At 35.7% G+C, this 18168-nt stretch overlaps 1 protein-coding gene across 1 annotated transcript; it reads right to left on the bottom strand.

Annotated features, from left to right (window-relative positions):
- Window positions 1–14132: 14132 nt before the first annotated feature.
- Window positions 14133–17901, bottom strand: LOC107854939 (UDP-glycosyltransferase 74G1). Its single transcript, XM_016699936.2, has 3 exons — window positions 17767–17901; window positions 16279–16944; window positions 14133–15051 (listed from the first exon to the last, which is right to left on the bottom strand). Exons 2-3 carry the CDS (start codon window positions 16918–16920, stop codon window positions 14311–14313), a joined length of 1383 nt encoding a protein of 460 aa, XP_016555422.1. The 5' UTR covers window positions 16921–16944; window positions 17767–17901; the 3' UTR covers window positions 14133–14310.
- Window positions 17902–18168: the final 267 nt, after the last annotated feature.

Below are 18168 nucleotides of genomic sequence, written 5' to 3'. Positions count from 1 at the left end.
ACCTCCTTTTGAGGTTATTGAAGTAACGCCTCTCCAAATTACTAATTTTGATGACTTCCCAGTAGCAGATCTGATCCCCTAAAATCATAGATCTTAGTTGAGGAAGAAGTCAGGAGCCCTTATGACACGAACCAAACTAGGGACTTTTCATAATAGGCATCCCAAGTCCAATTAGGTCTGGGGACCACCGCCGTTACCCAACCCAACCGCCAAATGCATACCTTGAGTCAGATGAATTCCGAGCATATAACAAGATAGCGTATTTGTACAATTCTAGACTCTGGGATAGATCCATAACCGTGAACAACCTAAGAAAGTCCAACCATCCGACACCTAACCAATAACCATACAAAAACAAAAAACAATAGCCAAATGTGAGTCCAAAGCATAATAGGATGGAAAAATCATAAATACAATCCAATGATGTCAGACCCAATACCAATGCCAATACTAAGGCTAACACCATTACCGACACCGCTCATACCAACACACAGTAGTCTCACAAAGCCTCTAACCAAAAGTAAAACAACATCCGGTTTAGACATGCTCCCAACCATAGCAAACACAAATATCTATGAAATAAACAGAGTATGCAATGACATCCATTACATGAAATGGAGCCTTTCAGAATATATAAGCTCAACACATCAATCCAACTGAGCAGATCCCAAATTCGATCACTAAGCGGGAGGAGTGGAATGACCGGTTCCTGTATCGCGTGGGGATACAGCCGCCCGAAGATGGGGTAGCGGGTGAATGTTACAATGCACTCAGGATAAGGATAACACAATACTAACCTTTAAAATCAAGTAAACAAACCATATGAATTCACAACCCCATATATATATATAACCATGCAGGGAAAATGCTTTAAAACCATTAATTTAGGTATATGCAGCTTAACCATCCTAGAACCACCCACGGGATATATGGTTCTAGTATAACCCCCTGAACAGGCCCCAATACGTGTAGCTAGGGGTGTATAGACCAAACCGAGAAGTCAAACCGAACCGATGAACCAAACCAAACTGAGAAAAAAAATTGACTTATGGCTTGGTTTGATTGGTTTGGCGTTAGAAAAAACCCAACCATTATTGGTTTGGTTAAGTGTTAACCAAAAAAAAAGTCAAAACCGAACTCGAATCAAACCAACATAATATATATATATATATATATAATATTTGAACTGTTTTATACATAAAATATTAATTATACTCTGCTTTTAAATACTTTTTGAACTAGTTTTAGTAATTTTCAATAATTTAAAAGTAGATGTAGATATCTATTGGAAAAAATATATAAATTAGCATACTTAAGTATTAAATTACAAAAAAATAGCAACACTTTTATCAAATTACATTTTGTAGCATATGTATTTGTATGTATTTGTATTTTTGTAGCAACAGTTTGCAAAAATACAAAATACATATCGATCATAAAGGCAGTAAAAATCATATGTATTTGTATTTTTGTAGTAATAGTTTGTAAAAATACAAAATACAACTTGCTATATTATGTAATTATGAAATTGTTGCTATGAAACTCATAATTAAGGGGATAAGTATGCTATTTCTGAATTTTGCCCTATATATATATATTTAGATTTGGACCTTTAAGTTGTAATATTTGTCCATTAAATGCTAATTAAATGATGGAAAACCCAATTTAAACTTAAAACCTAAACATTTCACTCTTCATCTCACTTTTTAGTTTCAAGAGAGTTTTTTGCTCCTCATTTTTTCATAATTATGGTTTTTCATTAGCACATGAGTGAAAATATATTTGATCTAGTATTTGATCATAATATAATTGTAAAAACTAAAGATTATAAAAAAACCTGAAAAAAACCAAAAAAAAAACAAAAAATCTAAAAAAACCGACTAAAACCTAAACCGAAAAAACCAATTTTATGTTGGTTTTATTTGGTTTATAGTTTTAATAAACCGACATGATTGATTTTTTTTTTTTAATAAAAACCGAACCAACCCGACCTATGTACACCCCTACGTGTAGCAGTATGAACCGGAGATACCATAGGAGTAGGGGACTCCCAAGTACCCTTCGCTCTCTATGATACATATGTACAAGTATACTTAGGGGATTCCTTTATACCCCATAAGTATTATCTATGGTCGTCATGACTAATGATCATGTCGGCAAACATGAGTTTTCAGTGTCCATCCGTTAGACTCACACCTTCACGGTTAACTATCACACCCCATCATTATTGTCCAATTAAAACCATTACCACACAATTAAACCACCAATTCTATTTATTATTTACCAAGGCTATAAGTAGTGGCAGCGTCATACCGACTATAGCTTACGAACAATTTCCGTAGCCATCCTTTTTAAGTAAAGGGATTTCCATGTACCCATTGATTAAATTATCTAGATGACTTGAGGGAATCCCATGCAACCCATAAGTGTTTATTATTAAGTTTGCTCAAGGGAATCCCTTGTACCCTACAAGGCTTTGAATTAGACCAACCATAACCACCAAGACCTTACCATTTAACCATTCAAACCATTTATACTATTTAGGATTCCATTACCAAGTTATACCATGCAATAGTTCAATGAAAGTCCAACAATTTAACCAAAACATTCTCATAGGCATTTTATCAAACATGTTGGGGGCATATTGTTTCCAAAGCCAAAACCAATTACCAATTAACCATTCCCATGCAAGCAATTATTCAAACCAAAATTATAATATGAAAACCATAAGTAAAAGACATAGAAAAACTATACCTAACCATTATAACCCAAACCCCCAACATATAATTGAAAACCCAAAACCATATAAAAATTATGCCACAAAAACAATTCATAAATCATGAGGGAAGGAGTACATGCCTTAGATTAAGAAGATGACGGAGACAAATCACCCGTTACAAGCCCCAAATTGATCCATTGATAAAACCCTAGCCTTTATTGACCCAAGATCCTTGAGAGAACTAGAGCGTGTTTAAGAGAGTTTGAGTGATTGTAAATAGGTTAAATGATGTCCCAAGAGTGATATAAGTCGCGAGGCCTGAAGATGTTAAGAGGGGAAATGTCCAGATTACCCCCAACTTAAACTGCTTAAAATCCCTGCAGGATGGTACGATCACTCCACCTTAACCGTACCCTAGGGTATGAGTGGTACCCCTATCTCGTACCCTAGGCCTAACCTTGGACCCCAACACTATCCAACATATGATGACCCAAGCCAAACCGTACCCAACCACACGATTAGTATCATGAAACTGTATCCTAGGCAGAATAGAATCACCTAGGCTTAACTTAGGGCAACATACGATTGACACCTTAACATTGGTTCCCAAAGGTACGACTAGTATGATCCAACTGTACCTTGAACAAAAACCATCCAACCCACACTGGTCACCATACGACCAAGACCAACCAAATCGTACCCCATCATATGAGAAGTACCCCAAGTCGTATGATGTCCAGAAGCCAAAAACTTTGAAATTTTCTAAGGGTCAAAACCCAGGGTGTTTTAGTCTCCCCTACTAGGATCATCCGTCCCTGAATAACGAATAAGGCAGTACTGGCACGATTTGAATCCCCAAACGCCTCTACTTTTACCTTTAAGACAGAAAATAGAATACAAAGAAACCAATCCTTCTTTTAACAAAGTCAGAAAACGAAGATGTGATCAACAACACATACCTTCGCACGAATATTCATAGCCAAAAACAAATGCAGATACTTGGACTTCATGTCCTTTTCCGCTTCCAAGTAGATTCTTTCACCTTGTGGTTCCGCCATAGAACCTTAACTGAAGCTACATCCTTGGTCCATAATCGACAAACCTACCGATCTAAGATCTTAGCTGAGATATCTTTATAAGATAGAGAATTTGAGATACCCAATCCTTCCAAAGGAACAACCGATGAAGGATTACCTATACACTTTCTCAACATAGAGACATGGAATACTATATAAATAGAACTCAAACTAGAAGGCAATTCCAATTCATACGCCATATTACCAACCCTCCTTGAAACCACATAAGGGCCAACAGACCGGGGATTGAGCTTTTCTTTTTTGAAAATCCACATTACTCCCTTCATAGGAGACACCTTTAGGAACACCCGATCCCCAACCTCAAACTCCAAGTCCCTACGCCTTATATCCATATAAGACTTTTGGTGACTTTAGGCAGCCTTAAGGCTATCCCGAATCACCTTTACATTCTCCATAGCCTGATAAACCGAATTCGGGCCAAACATATTTGCATCACCAAGCTCAAACCACCTAATAGGAGATCTACACCGCCTACCATACAATGCCTCAAAAGGGGCCATCCCAATGCTAGAATGGTAACTATTATTGTAAGCAAACTCTACTAGAGGTAGATGCTCAACCCAATTACTCCCATAATTAATCACACACGTACAAAATATATCCTATAATGTTAGAATATTTCTTTTTGCTTGCCCATCCATCTGCGGGTGGAAAGAAGTACTCAGACTAAACTTAGTCCCCAATCTTTTCTAAAACAACCGCTAAAAGTGAGATAAAAAACTGCATACCACGATCGGAGATAATCAAAACGGGTACCCTACGCAACTTCACAATCTCATAAAGTTACAACCTCGCATAATCCTCAGTCAAAAAATTAGTCCTCACTGGCAAAAAGTGATCCGACTTTGTCATCCGATCCACGATGACCCAAACCAAATCAAATTGGTTCTTAGGATGAGGAAAACTGATAATGAAATCCAAATTGGTCACCTTTCATTTCCATTCAGGAAAATTAATTTCTTGATACTACCCTCCAGGTGTCATATGCTCAATTTTCACTTATTGACTCATTAAACACTTGGCCACAAAATCAGCCACATCCCTCTTTATACCATACCACCAATACATCTCCTTGAGATCATGATATATTTTTGTCAAATCGGGATGAACAACATAGCGCGATTTATGCGCCTCAGCCAATATCCTTTCTCGTAAACCATCGACGTCGGGAACATATAATCTCCCTTGGTACCTCAAAGTACTATCACCACTAATCTCAAATACCATCATCTTTTGTCCACCTACATTACCCTTGATTTTCATCAAGACAGGATCTAGCACTTACTTTTCTTTGATCTCTGCACCAAGAGACAATCGAACCACTTCATCTACCAACACACCACCATTTTTGGAGTCTAAAAGGCGAACTCCAAGATTATCCAAGCGATGAATATCCTTCACCAATTCTTGCTTCTCTATCCACATGAGCTAAAATCCCCATGGACAACCTGCTAAGAGCATCATCAACCATGTTAGCTTTACCTGGGTGGTAGTGAAGACTCATATGATAGTCCTTGAAAAGCTCAAGTCATCTTTTCTACCTTAGATTAAGCTTTTTCTGAGTGAGATGATGTCTATGTGAACTCTATATGAATAGTGGCACCAAATTTGTAATGCAAATACAACCACTAAAAGCTTGAAATCATGAGTAGGATGGTTTCTCTTATATGCCTTCAACTTCCTAGAATCATAGGATATCACCTTTCCATGATGCATAAAACACAACCAAATCCCACTTAGGACGCATTATAACAAACCACGAATCTCTTATTTCCTTTAGGCAAAGTCAAAATCGGAGCCAAAGTTAGCTTATCCTTTAGCTTCTCGAAACTACCCTTGCACACATTTGACCAAGATACCTTTACCTTCTTCTGAGTCAACTTAGTTAATGGGGAAGCTATAATAAAAAGACTTTTCACAAATATCTTATAATACCTAGCCAAACCCAAAAGCTCTGAATATCGATTGGAGTCATGGGTCTAAGCCATTTTATAACCACCGCAACCTTTTGTGGATCCACCATGATCCTCTCACTAGAAATAATATTACCTAAAAAAGTGACAGTATTCAACTAGAATTCACATATTGAGAACTTGGCATACAACTACTACTCTTTCAAGGTCTGCAACACCACACAGAGGTGATTGGTGTGATCCACCTCACTTTTAGAGTACACCAAAATGTCATCAATGAACACAATGATAAAAAGATCCAGAAACTGGCAGAATACCCTATTCATCAGATCCATGAATACCTCCGTGGCATTGGTCAAACCAAATGACATAACTAAGAACTCAAAGTGCCTATACCAGGTACGAAAATCTATCTTAGGGATATCCACCTCCCTAATCTTAATCTGATGATACCCAGACTAAAGATCAATCTTAGAAAAGAATTTGGCACTTTGCAACTAGTCAAACAAGTCATCTATCCTTGGAAGAGAATACTTGTTCTTAAGCGCTACCTTAGTCAACTGTCGATAGTCAATGCATATCCGAAAGGAACAATACTTCTTACGTACAAATAACATCGGTACACCCCACGGAGATACACTAAGATAGATGAAACCCTTATTTAAAAGATTCTTAAGTTGCTTCTTGAGTTTCCTCAACTCAGCTGGAGCTATTCTATTAGGAGAAAAAAATATTGGACGAGTATCCGAAACCAAATCAATCCCGATCTCAATCTCCCTATCTGGAGGAACATTAGGAAAATCATCCAAAAAGACCTTATGAAACTCATTCACCACCGGAATGAATGCAAAGAAGGATCTTCCGAGTTAAAATCTTTAACCTAGACCAAATGATAGAGACACCCTTTGGAGATTAATCTCTGAGCTCTAAGATATGATATAAAACTTCCCTTGGGAGTTAGGGAACCACCCTCTCATTAGCTAACTGGTTCACTAAGGAACTTAAAGACAACCTTTTCGGTCCGAAAATCTAAGGACGCGTAGCATGAGTGTAACCACTTTATCCCTAGAATAATATCAAAATCCACCATATTTATTTCAAACAAATCCACCAAAGTCTCCTTACTACTAACAGATACCACACACCCTCTATAGACTCTTTTAGCAACCACAGAGTCACCTACCGAGGTACAAATAGAAAAATGATTTGAAATAACCTTGGGATCAAAACCAAAATACACAGCCACAAATGGGGTCACATTAGAGAGGGAAGACCCCAGATCAAGTAAACAATACACATCAAAAGAGTTGTAATATACCAGTCACGACATTAGGCGATACCTCAGACTCCTGTTGGAACGCAAGAGCATATAATCGATTTTGGCCTATACTGGTACCAAAAGCATAAACAGATGCAAAAGCAGTACCCTTTGTTGCAGGAGCAGATAAAGAGGCAACCAAAACCTTATTTACCCCCAAAGAACCCTTACCAACCAGACAGTTTCTAAGCATATGACCTGGCTGAATATATTTAAAACACCTGTCCCTCCCCTTATCACAGAAACCCCGATGTAACCAACCACAGAACCTATAAAGAGGACATGATGAGGCTGACTGAGCCCCACTAGCCTAAGATTGGTCACCCTGTGCCTTTTAGTTATCGCCACCCTACTGACGCCTATCACCCGACTGCTTCGGCTAGGGATCACTAGCTATAGAGAAAGAACCATAGCTCTTCTACTTCTTCTTTGGCCACTTACCTCTATCCCGACTACTTTACTATTGTCCGCTCTACTCAGAGAACCTAAACTTCTCACCTGTCTTTCCCCTACATTAAGCTACTTTCTTATTTACTCCTCCACCCATTCCATATAAACAACCAACCTAGAAATATCTATGTACTTAATCAGTAAGACAATCTTTCTTTCAAGGATCAAATCTCGAGATAGTCTTGAAGCAAACTTTCTCATCCTGTCCCTCATATTAGACACCATTTCTAAAGCATACCTAGACAACTGATGGAATTTTAGGGCATACTCCTTGACTGACATCTTTCTCGATTTTAGATTAACAAATTCCTCCAATTTTGTTTCCCTTAACTCTTGAGGAAAGAAGCGGTCTAGAAAAGTATTAGAGAAAATCTCCCACAGAAAAGACTGCTTAACCTCACTCCTTGCCTGATTTAATTTCTTGTGCCATTGGCATACCACATCCTTTAGCTGATAGGCAACAAAATTCACCTCTTCCACATTCATGGCTTGCATTACCTTGAAGATCTTTTCCATTTCATCCAAAAAGTCTCGAGGATCTTTCTCTAATTTAACATCAGTAAAAGTTGAAGGATTCAACCTTATTAACTAGCCAACCCTTGTGGCCTCAGAAGATAGAATACTAGATGCACCACGCTCAGCCTGAGAGGGTACCAACTGAGCAATCACATGAATCGACTAATGAAATTCTTCATTTGTCACATCACCTTAAGGAGGACTATAGGGAATCGGTGGAACTCTAAAAATATCATGGGATGGACCCCTAGACCAAGTATATATCCTATGAGAAGAGTGTGTCCCATCAATATTGTCCCCAGTTAGGACAGAAATTTTCTTATATCAGATCGTCGAGGCATGATCTAAAAAAGAACAAACAAAAATTAGAGAGGATTCCAGGACTTAGACTCTATCTTGAAAATAGAACATAAAGAAGAGAAACACTTCCTAAATGCCTTGTAGACTCTCCCTTATGATTGTGGCTCGTTACATACCCCTAAAAGAGACTCTACTTAACACATATTTGTGGACTCCCAATTGACCACGAACCTAAAGCTCTGATACCAACATAATACAAATCGAACCAGTGCCTTGTCGTAATGACATCCCAAGTCTAACCAGGACTGGGGACCACCCTGATTACCTAACCTAACTGCCTAACGCGCACCCTGAGTCGGATAAATTTTGAGCATATAATAATAAGATAGAGTATTTATACAATTTAAGACTCTAAGATAGGTCCATAACCATGACCAACCCAAGTATGTCCAACCATCTGATACCCAACTAATAACCATACCAAAACCAAGAATAATAACAAAATGCGAGTCCATGACATAATAGGATGAAATAATCATAAATACAATCCAATAATGTCAACCCTTATGCCAATGCTAATACTAAAGTTGACACCAATACTGACACTGCCCATACCAACCCATAGTAGTCACACAAAGCCTCTAACTAAAAGTAAAACAATATCTGATTGGGACATGCGCCAAACCATGGCGAAAACCAATGTCTATAAATAACCAGAGTATGTAAAGACATCCATGACATAAAATGAAGCCCAATGGAATATGAAAGCTCACTACTTAATCTAAATGAGATAATCTCGAATTCGATCACTAAGCAGGAGGAGTATAACGAAGGTTCTTGTATCACGTGGGGATACAGCCGCCCGAAGATGGGTTAGCGGGTGAATGCTAGCATGCACTCAGGATAAGGATAAAATAATGCCAACTTTTAAAATCAAGTAAACCAACTATATGCATTCACAACCATGCATACATATAAACACACACAATTATATATGTATGTGTGTATATATATATATATACTGGGAAAGAAAACCAGGTTTAGCATACCTTTAAAACTATTAACCTGGGTATTTGTAGCTTAACCATCCAAGAACCATCCATGGGCTATTGGGTTCAGTGTAACCCCTTGAATGAGTCCCGATGCATATAGCCTCACGAACTGAAGATATCATAGGAGTAGGGGATTCTCAAGTACCCTTCCCTCTCCATGATACATATATACAAGTGCACTTATGAGATTTCTGTGTAGACTATAAGTATCATATATGGTCGTTATGATCAATTCTCATGTCAGCAAATATGAGTTTCCGGTGTCCGTCCGTTGGAATCACACCCCGCCATTATTGCCCAATTAAAACCATTACAACACAATCAAACTACTAATTTTATTTATTATTAACCAAGGCTCTAAGTAGTGGCATCATCATATTAACTGTATCTTACAAGCAATTTCCTTAGCCATCCTTTTTAAGTAAAGGGATTTCTATATACCCATAGATTAAATTATCAAGATGACTTGGGAGAATCCCATGTACCTCACAAGTGTCCATTATTAAGTTTGCTCAGGGGACGCTATTGTACCCCACAAGGCTTTGAATTAGAACAACCATAACCACCAAGACCTTACCATTTGACCATTTAAATTATTTAAACCATTTAGGAATCCATTACCAAGTTATACCATGCAATAGTTCAGTGAAAGTCCAACAATGTAACCAAAACATTCTCATAGGCATTTTATCAAACATGTTGGGGGTATATAGTTTCCAAAGACAAAACCAACTACCAATTAAAAATTCCCATGGAACCAATTGTTCAAACCACCATTATAATATGAAAACCATAAGTAAAAGACATGGGAAAACCATAACCAACCATTATAACCAAAACCCCAAAATATAATTTAAAACCCAAAATCATTCAACAATTATGCCATAAAATCAATTTATAAATCATGCCTTTAGTTGGAACTAAGGAGTACATGCCTTAGATTAAGAATACGACGGAGAGAAATCACCCTTTACAAGCCCCAAATTGATCCTATTGATGAAACCCTAACCTTCCTTGACCTAAGAGCCTTGAGAATATTAGAGAGTGTTTAAGAGAGTTTGAGTGATTGGAAATAGGTTAAATGATGTCCCAAGAGTGATATAAGTCATGGGGCCTTAAGAAGTTAAAAGGGGAAATATTCATATTACCCCCAACTTAAACTGCTTAAAATCCCCGTGGGGCCTTAAAAGGTTAAGAGGGGAAATGCCCAAGTTACCTCTAACTTAAACTGCTTAAAGCCCCCGTAGGATGGTATGACCACCCCACCCAATTGTACCCTAGGGTATAAGTGGTACTCCTATCTCATACCCTAGGCCTTACCTTGGACCCTAACACTATTCAACATACGACCACCCAATATAAACCGTACCCAACCATACGATTAGTACCGTGAAATCATACCCTTGCCAGAATAGAATCACCTAGGCTTATGGCAACATATGATTTATACCTCACTATTGGTTCCTAAAGGTACGACTAGTATGATCCAACCGTACCTTGGACAAAAACCATCCAACCCACACTAGTCACCACAAGAATAAGACCAACCAAATTGTACCACATCATATGAGAAGTACCCCAAGTCGAATGATGTCCAGAAGCCAAAAATCAAGAAATTTTCTAAGGGTCAAAACCCAAGGTGTTTTACCTTGTGTTTGTGTCTGATGATGAACCATCTATTGAAATACGACCTCCACCTATTTTAAATAAAATTCCTCACACACAAAACAAGAAGCATCAAGAATTTACTCAACTGGAAGAAGCTCATTGGGCCAGCAAAAAAGAAACACTCCTAATCCGATGCTTCTTTTCTATCTGAGACTATTTTCTCAGATGATGACCTACTTCTTTGCAAAGTCAAACGGGATAAAACTGTAAAAACTTTTATCCCTAATCCCTTCACTCTTCATTCATCTTGCACTCCTAATTTATTAAGGTTTGTTCCTAAGAAGAAACCCATTACCTCATCGAAGTCCTCTTCAAAACCCAAATCTACTGCCAAATATTATCCATCACAATAGGTTAGTAAATTTATTTCATCTGATGACTCTGACTCTGAATCAACCGAGGAGGACTCACCTAAGCAAGTTAAGTCCGTTGATGTTTCTAATCCCAAACTGTAACACTTTCTTCATTATTTTTTTAAAATCCTTTGTTCGAGGGAGAGTAGTAACAGGTTTTGAAGGTCTAAAATGGCTATTTCTCTAGGAAAATTAGATATTCAGGGATGGTTTCAACTGTTTATACTTAGAGAGAATTTAGTCGACATAAGTTATATGAGTTTTACACAAATAGTTTTGAGAATTGGGAACTTTTTTCTACTACTATAAGGGGTGTGTCTACACACCTGGTGGCTGAGGATCTCTTTAGGATCTTAGGTGTTTCTTTGGGAGGATGGAACTACTACGTAAAGTTTGAATGGTCTTCATTGGACAACATGGCCTCTACTTTGTCTATAACTAGGAAGTTTTCCAAAGACCCTCACCTTTTTCAATATCGTCGGGTGTTCAAATATGAAATGTCCCCTCTACAACAGTTGTACTTCAATGTAGTGGATAAGATCATCACTCCAAAGAAGGAGTGACACACTGAGGCAAGCAATATAAAAATAATAATAATGGAGCTTCTTAACACTAAAGTCAAGATAGACCTGCCTAGCTTGATCATCAAGCCTAAGCATCGAGTTCTCTTGAAGGATGAAAAATGTCATGCCCTTCTTTATGGGTTCTGGTTAGCTTAGGTGCTTGAGTATTACTCTGTCCCTGTCTAAGTTTGCAATTACAAACCACGAAATGTGTGTTTGATACTGTGAACCATATTTCACTACATCCATTAATAACACGTGCAGAAAATCCCCACAAAAGTTAAGAAAGGGTCTAGCTGAGAAAACTACTAAAGTCGAGACTGTTCAAGCAACTTATGAAGTAGATAGGGTGGATTTATAGGCAAGGATTGATGCTTTGCAGGCCAAACTTGATCATGAAAGGATTGAGAATGTTGAGATCATTCATCGTTTGACATAGTTACTACCTCCTCCTCTACCCTCCCCATCTCTAGAATTTGCTTCACTCTCTTTCTTGTCCTTTTTTACTGTTCAGTGCTTATCCTATTTTGGTTTTCACTACTAGTAAAGATATTTTATATTTCATATTTTGACGGATCAATGAAATAAATATCCTTTTGCTACTTTGCCTTGTGCTTCTGCATTTATTAATATACTATTTTGTTAAACCTATGTATTGCTTTTATTGTTTTGGTGATAGCCCTAGTGACCATAAATAGTCTAAAAATTCAATTTGATTGCTATAGCATCTTGAATCAGATTTTCAATGATGCCACAAGGAGGAAGAAATAATGAAATTATGCAATGTTTATAACCTACTGATTAACCTATTTCATTCTAGTGTTCATGATTTATTATCTACAGGTAAAAGTGTTGGATGCATAAAGACAAAAGGTTTTTCATCAATAAAAGGGGATAATTTATTGGGATCTATGCAATTTTGATGATTGACAAAGTGAATAAAACATGCCAGTCAAGCTGGTTCAAAGATATGCCATCTCAAGGAGCCTAACTTGCAGTAATGCTCACTAGTGAATGAAGACCTGTCCATAATTAAAGGAATGGATAGTGATAAATTCTGATAAACTTAATGGAATAATCTATTTGCTGAATTGAAGAGTTGAAAATTGACCACCATACTTAAAGAGGCACTAGTTTGAATTGTAGAAGGAGTCTCACTTGAAGTAGAACTCTATGCATGAGAGTTCTAATGCAATGAGGAGTTTGAATTGAATAATAACTCTTTGGAGAGTTGTGCTTAGATAGAGGAAGTGCTATTCAGAATCACTTATGCACTTACAAAGCTAAATGACAATTGACAAATTTATTTAGCAGTATGCTACTTGAATACTGAAGGAACACATTATTGAACCTGGTCTTAGTACTAAGTTTTATAAGAAGTCTTAATATACATGTATTAGGAGTTGGTTATCGAGTTGTAATGTTGATGTAATCTTAGTTCAGTGAAGTATAAACTGATTTAGGATCATTGTCTCCAAGTTGGGAGAAACTCGAAGAATTGTTTATGAGTTTCTTAGGAATTAAAGTTTATAATTCCGTAAGTTACATAGGTTTATAATTGTTATTGAAAGACTCATTTTGATTTAGTGAAATTGGGTTAAATTTTATAGAGGTACAAGTCGTAATTTTTTGCTTTTTTTGTGAGCTGGGCGTTCCATATAAAATATATTGTGTTCTTTATTTTCTGTTTTTACTTCTTGTTGAAACCCATTAGGCAACTTGTTTCATACATAAGAAATGAATAAGTTAAAAGTAGCTAATCTAAATCATGTAGATTATCAACGTTAGTCTCAATACGCGAGAGCACGGGAGAAGAAGAGAAGACCATAAAGAACATTTACAATTGGAAACTTGCTTTTGTTGGACCTAACCATAAAAGGAATGAACATCCACAAATATGTAATTTCATTATATTCCCTCTTAAATGTCACCTCTCGTTAAATCTTTCAAGAAAAAAAATGACATTGCTTAGGAAAATTTATGTACGTGCTATTGGAGAAAGCTCCTATAGGAGAAGAGCTGGATCCAACATATCTATAGCTTATCTTGCATCAAATAACATTATCTAATCCACAATTATTTGCCAATCTTAATTAATAATTTAAAATTTAAATTAGCAAAGGTTTAGTTAATTATATTCAAATGTTTGTTAAAGGTGGGATGACAAATAAAGCATTCAATCATCTTGCAAATAAGTTGTTAATGACTCACTGACCATGACAACTTTGTTACTTTGTCTCATCCAACTTGCTAAACAAAAGAAGATTCAGGTCAAATTTTACTACTTCAATTAGGAAAAAAATTTGCAAAATAAAACTCAAATTCTAAATTATTTTTTGCGAATCTTATTTGACTTCCTACTTAGGAAATAGTCACCAACTTGGAAACAAATTCTTCAATGTTTTTGTCTGAACTTCCACCTTCATCCATAGCATTTCTAGCCAATTCCTTCCATTTCTTTGCATTTTCCCTAATCAGCTTTCCTTTCTCTTCTTCCATCACTAGGTTTATGCATTCTTCAATAACATCTCTTCTAACTATCCCTTTGTCATCTTGTTTGGCTCTAACTCCCATCTCCCAAACATTCTGCACAAGCTTTGTATTTGTGGGCTGATCTGACCATTGTGGCATTGTCACCATTGGCACTCCCAAACTAATTGCTTCCAAAGTTGAATTCCATCCACAGTGCGACAGAAAGCACGCTATTGATTCATGTTCCAATACTTGTAATTGTGGACACCATGACACCACTAGGCCTTTATTATTGCTACTTGTTGACTTTAATTCCTTTAGTAAGTTCTTGGGAAGTTTGGGTTCTTCATTTGACCTAACTACCCACAAGAAGTTCCTGTTGCAATTCTTCAAACCCCATGCCAATTCTTCCATTTGCTCACCTTCTATTTTGACTAAACTTCCAAATGATACATACACCACTGAGCTAATTGGTTGATGGTTTAACCAATTTAGGCATTCATTTGTCATTGGCTTGAACATACTAAGGCCATACTCTTTGTCATCTTGTAGCCTCTTGTCTAGGTACATGGATGGTATTGTTGGTCCAATTGTCTTGATTGGATAAATCTTGGACATCCAATCAATTACCTACATGCCAAACAATATAAACACAATAAGATCTCATGTACTCACTCTGTCGCAAAATAATTGGCAGGTTTAATTAATTTTCTATAATTCTTAAGAAAAAATTAATTAGAAATGTGATTTGATTAATATATTTCTTATTAATTCTTTAATCTTTACCTATGTATGCTTCACTTAGTTCTAGAATAATTATCGTTAAGGGTAAAATTGAAAAAAATAATTAATGTTTTCTTCTTATTTTAAACTGTCAACTATTTTGAGATAAATATTTTTAATAAATATATTAATTATTTTGAGATAAAAAAATAACTATTTAAACATGTTGTACAATTACTTAGATCTTAGGTGACTAGAAGTGAACCCCAAAAATGAGTAGTATTTTGGGGCGTGAAGCTCGAGAAAAAAAATGATAGCTCAGAAAATTAGTACTCCTTTCTAACATGTAATAAAAGTTTCCACGCTAACATTTTGCTAAAAGATGAATTAACTATTACTAGGCATTTGATCATAAATATTATTCATAATTAATATATTTTTATTTTATTTTTGAATGTTTATTTAGCCATAAAAACTAAAATTTTATTTTGAAATGTGTTTTCACAATCTTTATTTTTTCGAAAACACCTTTTGATGTGATTTCATCTTTTTTGCACACAATTTTTTCTCTCACTTAGTAAAAAAGTATATCAAAAGTCTAAAAATAATTTTAAAAATACAATAACCAAATACAACTTTAATTCTATTTTCAACTTTAAAATATCAAATAAAATAAATACATTTTTGATTTTCGTGCCCAAACAGATCCTTAGTAGATTAGTAAAAAAAACTAACATTTGGAATCCAAATGGAATATGTCAGACTGGTTCTGTGAATCTTGATAAGAACATCAAGGATCATATATGCAGCCAGCAGATTAACTTCCAAATGGAACAGACATAGACAAATATAGGTTAGACTAATTGTACACCTAACACCAACAAAATAATGATAAAAAAGTTGATGCAACTACAAAAACTTCAACCTACCCTCCATGAATAGATATTTGTCCATATTACTATAAATATATATCCAACAATATTTATCTAATTTTAAAAATAAATAAATAATTTATCTATTTTTATCAATATTACGTGTAGCTATTAATTATAATCATTACCAATATATTTTTCAAAGTATAGAATTAATTATATTCAATAGTCAAGAAACACTGGAACGACAAAAATACCATACCTCTTTCTCCAATTCATAGACGCTGTTGATTAGGACCCAATCCACTTTGTCAAGATTTGAGTACTGATTCACCAACATTTCAAGTATTCTTTCTGCTTCAGGATCAATAACAAAACTAGGCACATCTGAACTCCCAATTGTACATGATAATCCAGGAATTAATATTTCTTGATCAACTTGAGTAGGAGGAAGTTTTACTACCCCTTCATGTACGTGGTAATAGATGTTATCCACAACACAGTTTTGTGTGAAAAATGCAGCAGTAGCTAATCCAAAATTCTTTGCCACTTCAACAGCCCAAGGAAGGAATGGATCATATACTATGCAATTTACGGGGCATCTACAATTTGTCAATTTTTGTATAAGCTGAGAAAGAGTATCCGCGCCAACTTCATTGAATTGTGTTGTGTAGGCCACGAATGATTCAGCTTGATCGCGACCACCATCATCATAGCCATCGGATATGGCCTCAACTGACACAGTAGTAGGCAAATCTTGCATGTTTTTCAAGAAGGATTTTGTGGGTGCTATAGTTATTTTGACACCTTTGGATTGCAAACGTTTGGAGAATTGGAGCATTGGGTTGACATGACCTTGGACAGGATATGGCAAGATCAAGCAATGAGCTTTGTGAATAGTCATCTTTTGCAACTTCACAATTTATGGCTGACGGAATAATCAATCAAGAAAATATATTTAGTTATTTGGAATTCTCAAAAGTATTTGTTTCACTAGTCAATAATGCAATTACACGTTAAAAACACATTCTATATCATAAGTTTCATAGGTTAAGTTTCATAGGTTAGAGGAGTAGGCGGATCTAGAATTTTAAACTTATGAATTTTCAATAAAATAAATAATATGCCAAAATAGTAGTTCCAAGAGGATTCAAACTAGGGTATATAAGCATGTGAGGCACTTCTTCAAGTTCCTTTTGAACCACTGAGTCAACTAACAACTTTGTTTATGAAGTCCTCACTTATTATTCTTATATATTTAATATATTTTTAATATAATTACAAGGTATATGGAAATACTTGGGGATCCCTAGAACCTCCACCCCGAATGCTAGATCCGCCATTGAGTAGGTTTCTAATATGGTCATGTAACTAATAGTCCATCCGTTTTAATTTGTTGGTATAATTTTGACACGGAGTTTGAAAAAATAAAAATAATTTTTGAATCTTGTGATACGAGTGGAATAACCCAACTGGAACTAGTTAGCTCGAACCGTTTTACAGTTCTAAAGTATCTTAAACTAAAAATACGTAGAAAATAGCAATATATATTTTTAATCTTGTGGTCCTAACCATAACACGTAAAAAGTTTGAATTAAATAAATAAACTAAAATAGAAAGTAGGACAAATAAATTAAAAATGAAAGGTAGTTATTAGTATCTCCAAAAGTCATTGTCTTTCTTGAGGAAAATTAGAATCAAGAAAAAATGTGACTTTTTAAAATAATAACCACGCATAATTAAGTAGTACCTGTAAAATCTTCCGCACAGAAATTCTTCAGCAGAGAAGGAAGAGAGTTTTTGATGAGGATAGGAAAAGTGTGTAGTGAAAATGTGATTATTATAGTGTGTTAATAAAGTTTGAAGTGTCCAATTTGGTCATTAATTACTAAGAGGTTGTCTTGGCGGCTTCTTATTTGTCAAATGAATATCGACTTCTGAAAAGCCAACATGTGCAATGACATAAGCAGGTCATATGCATTGAAGGGAATAGTTTGGATCATGTGGGTGTAAAGGTATGGCTTATCATTCAAAATGTTTTCTAAAAAGGATTATTATATTATTTTTTTTCTCATTCAGTATTCTGTACGTATATTAGAGCCGACTTATTCATATTATACATTGCATGATTCATTTATGTAGTAACGAACTT

The sequence above is a fragment of the Capsicum annuum genome, chromosome 1 (genome assembly GCF_002878395.1).
Source record: "Capsicum annuum cultivar UCD-10X-F1 chromosome 1, UCD10Xv1.1, whole genome shotgun sequence".
NCBI lineage: Eukaryota > Viridiplantae > Streptophyta > Magnoliopsida > Solanales > Solanaceae > Capsicum > Capsicum annuum.
Note: the sequence above shows the minus strand (reverse complement) of the source record. Positions and strands in the feature narration are given on the sequence as shown.

Coding starts and splice junctions, on each gene's coding strand:
- LOC107854939 (XM_016699936.2), bottom strand. CDS start 16,920: ATGACTATTCACAAAGCTCATTGCTTGATCTTGCCATATCCTGTCCAA. Junction 15,052..16,278: donor TCTATGAATTGGAGAAAGAG/GTATGGTATTTT, acceptor TTTGGCATGTAG/GTAATTGATTGGATGTCCAA.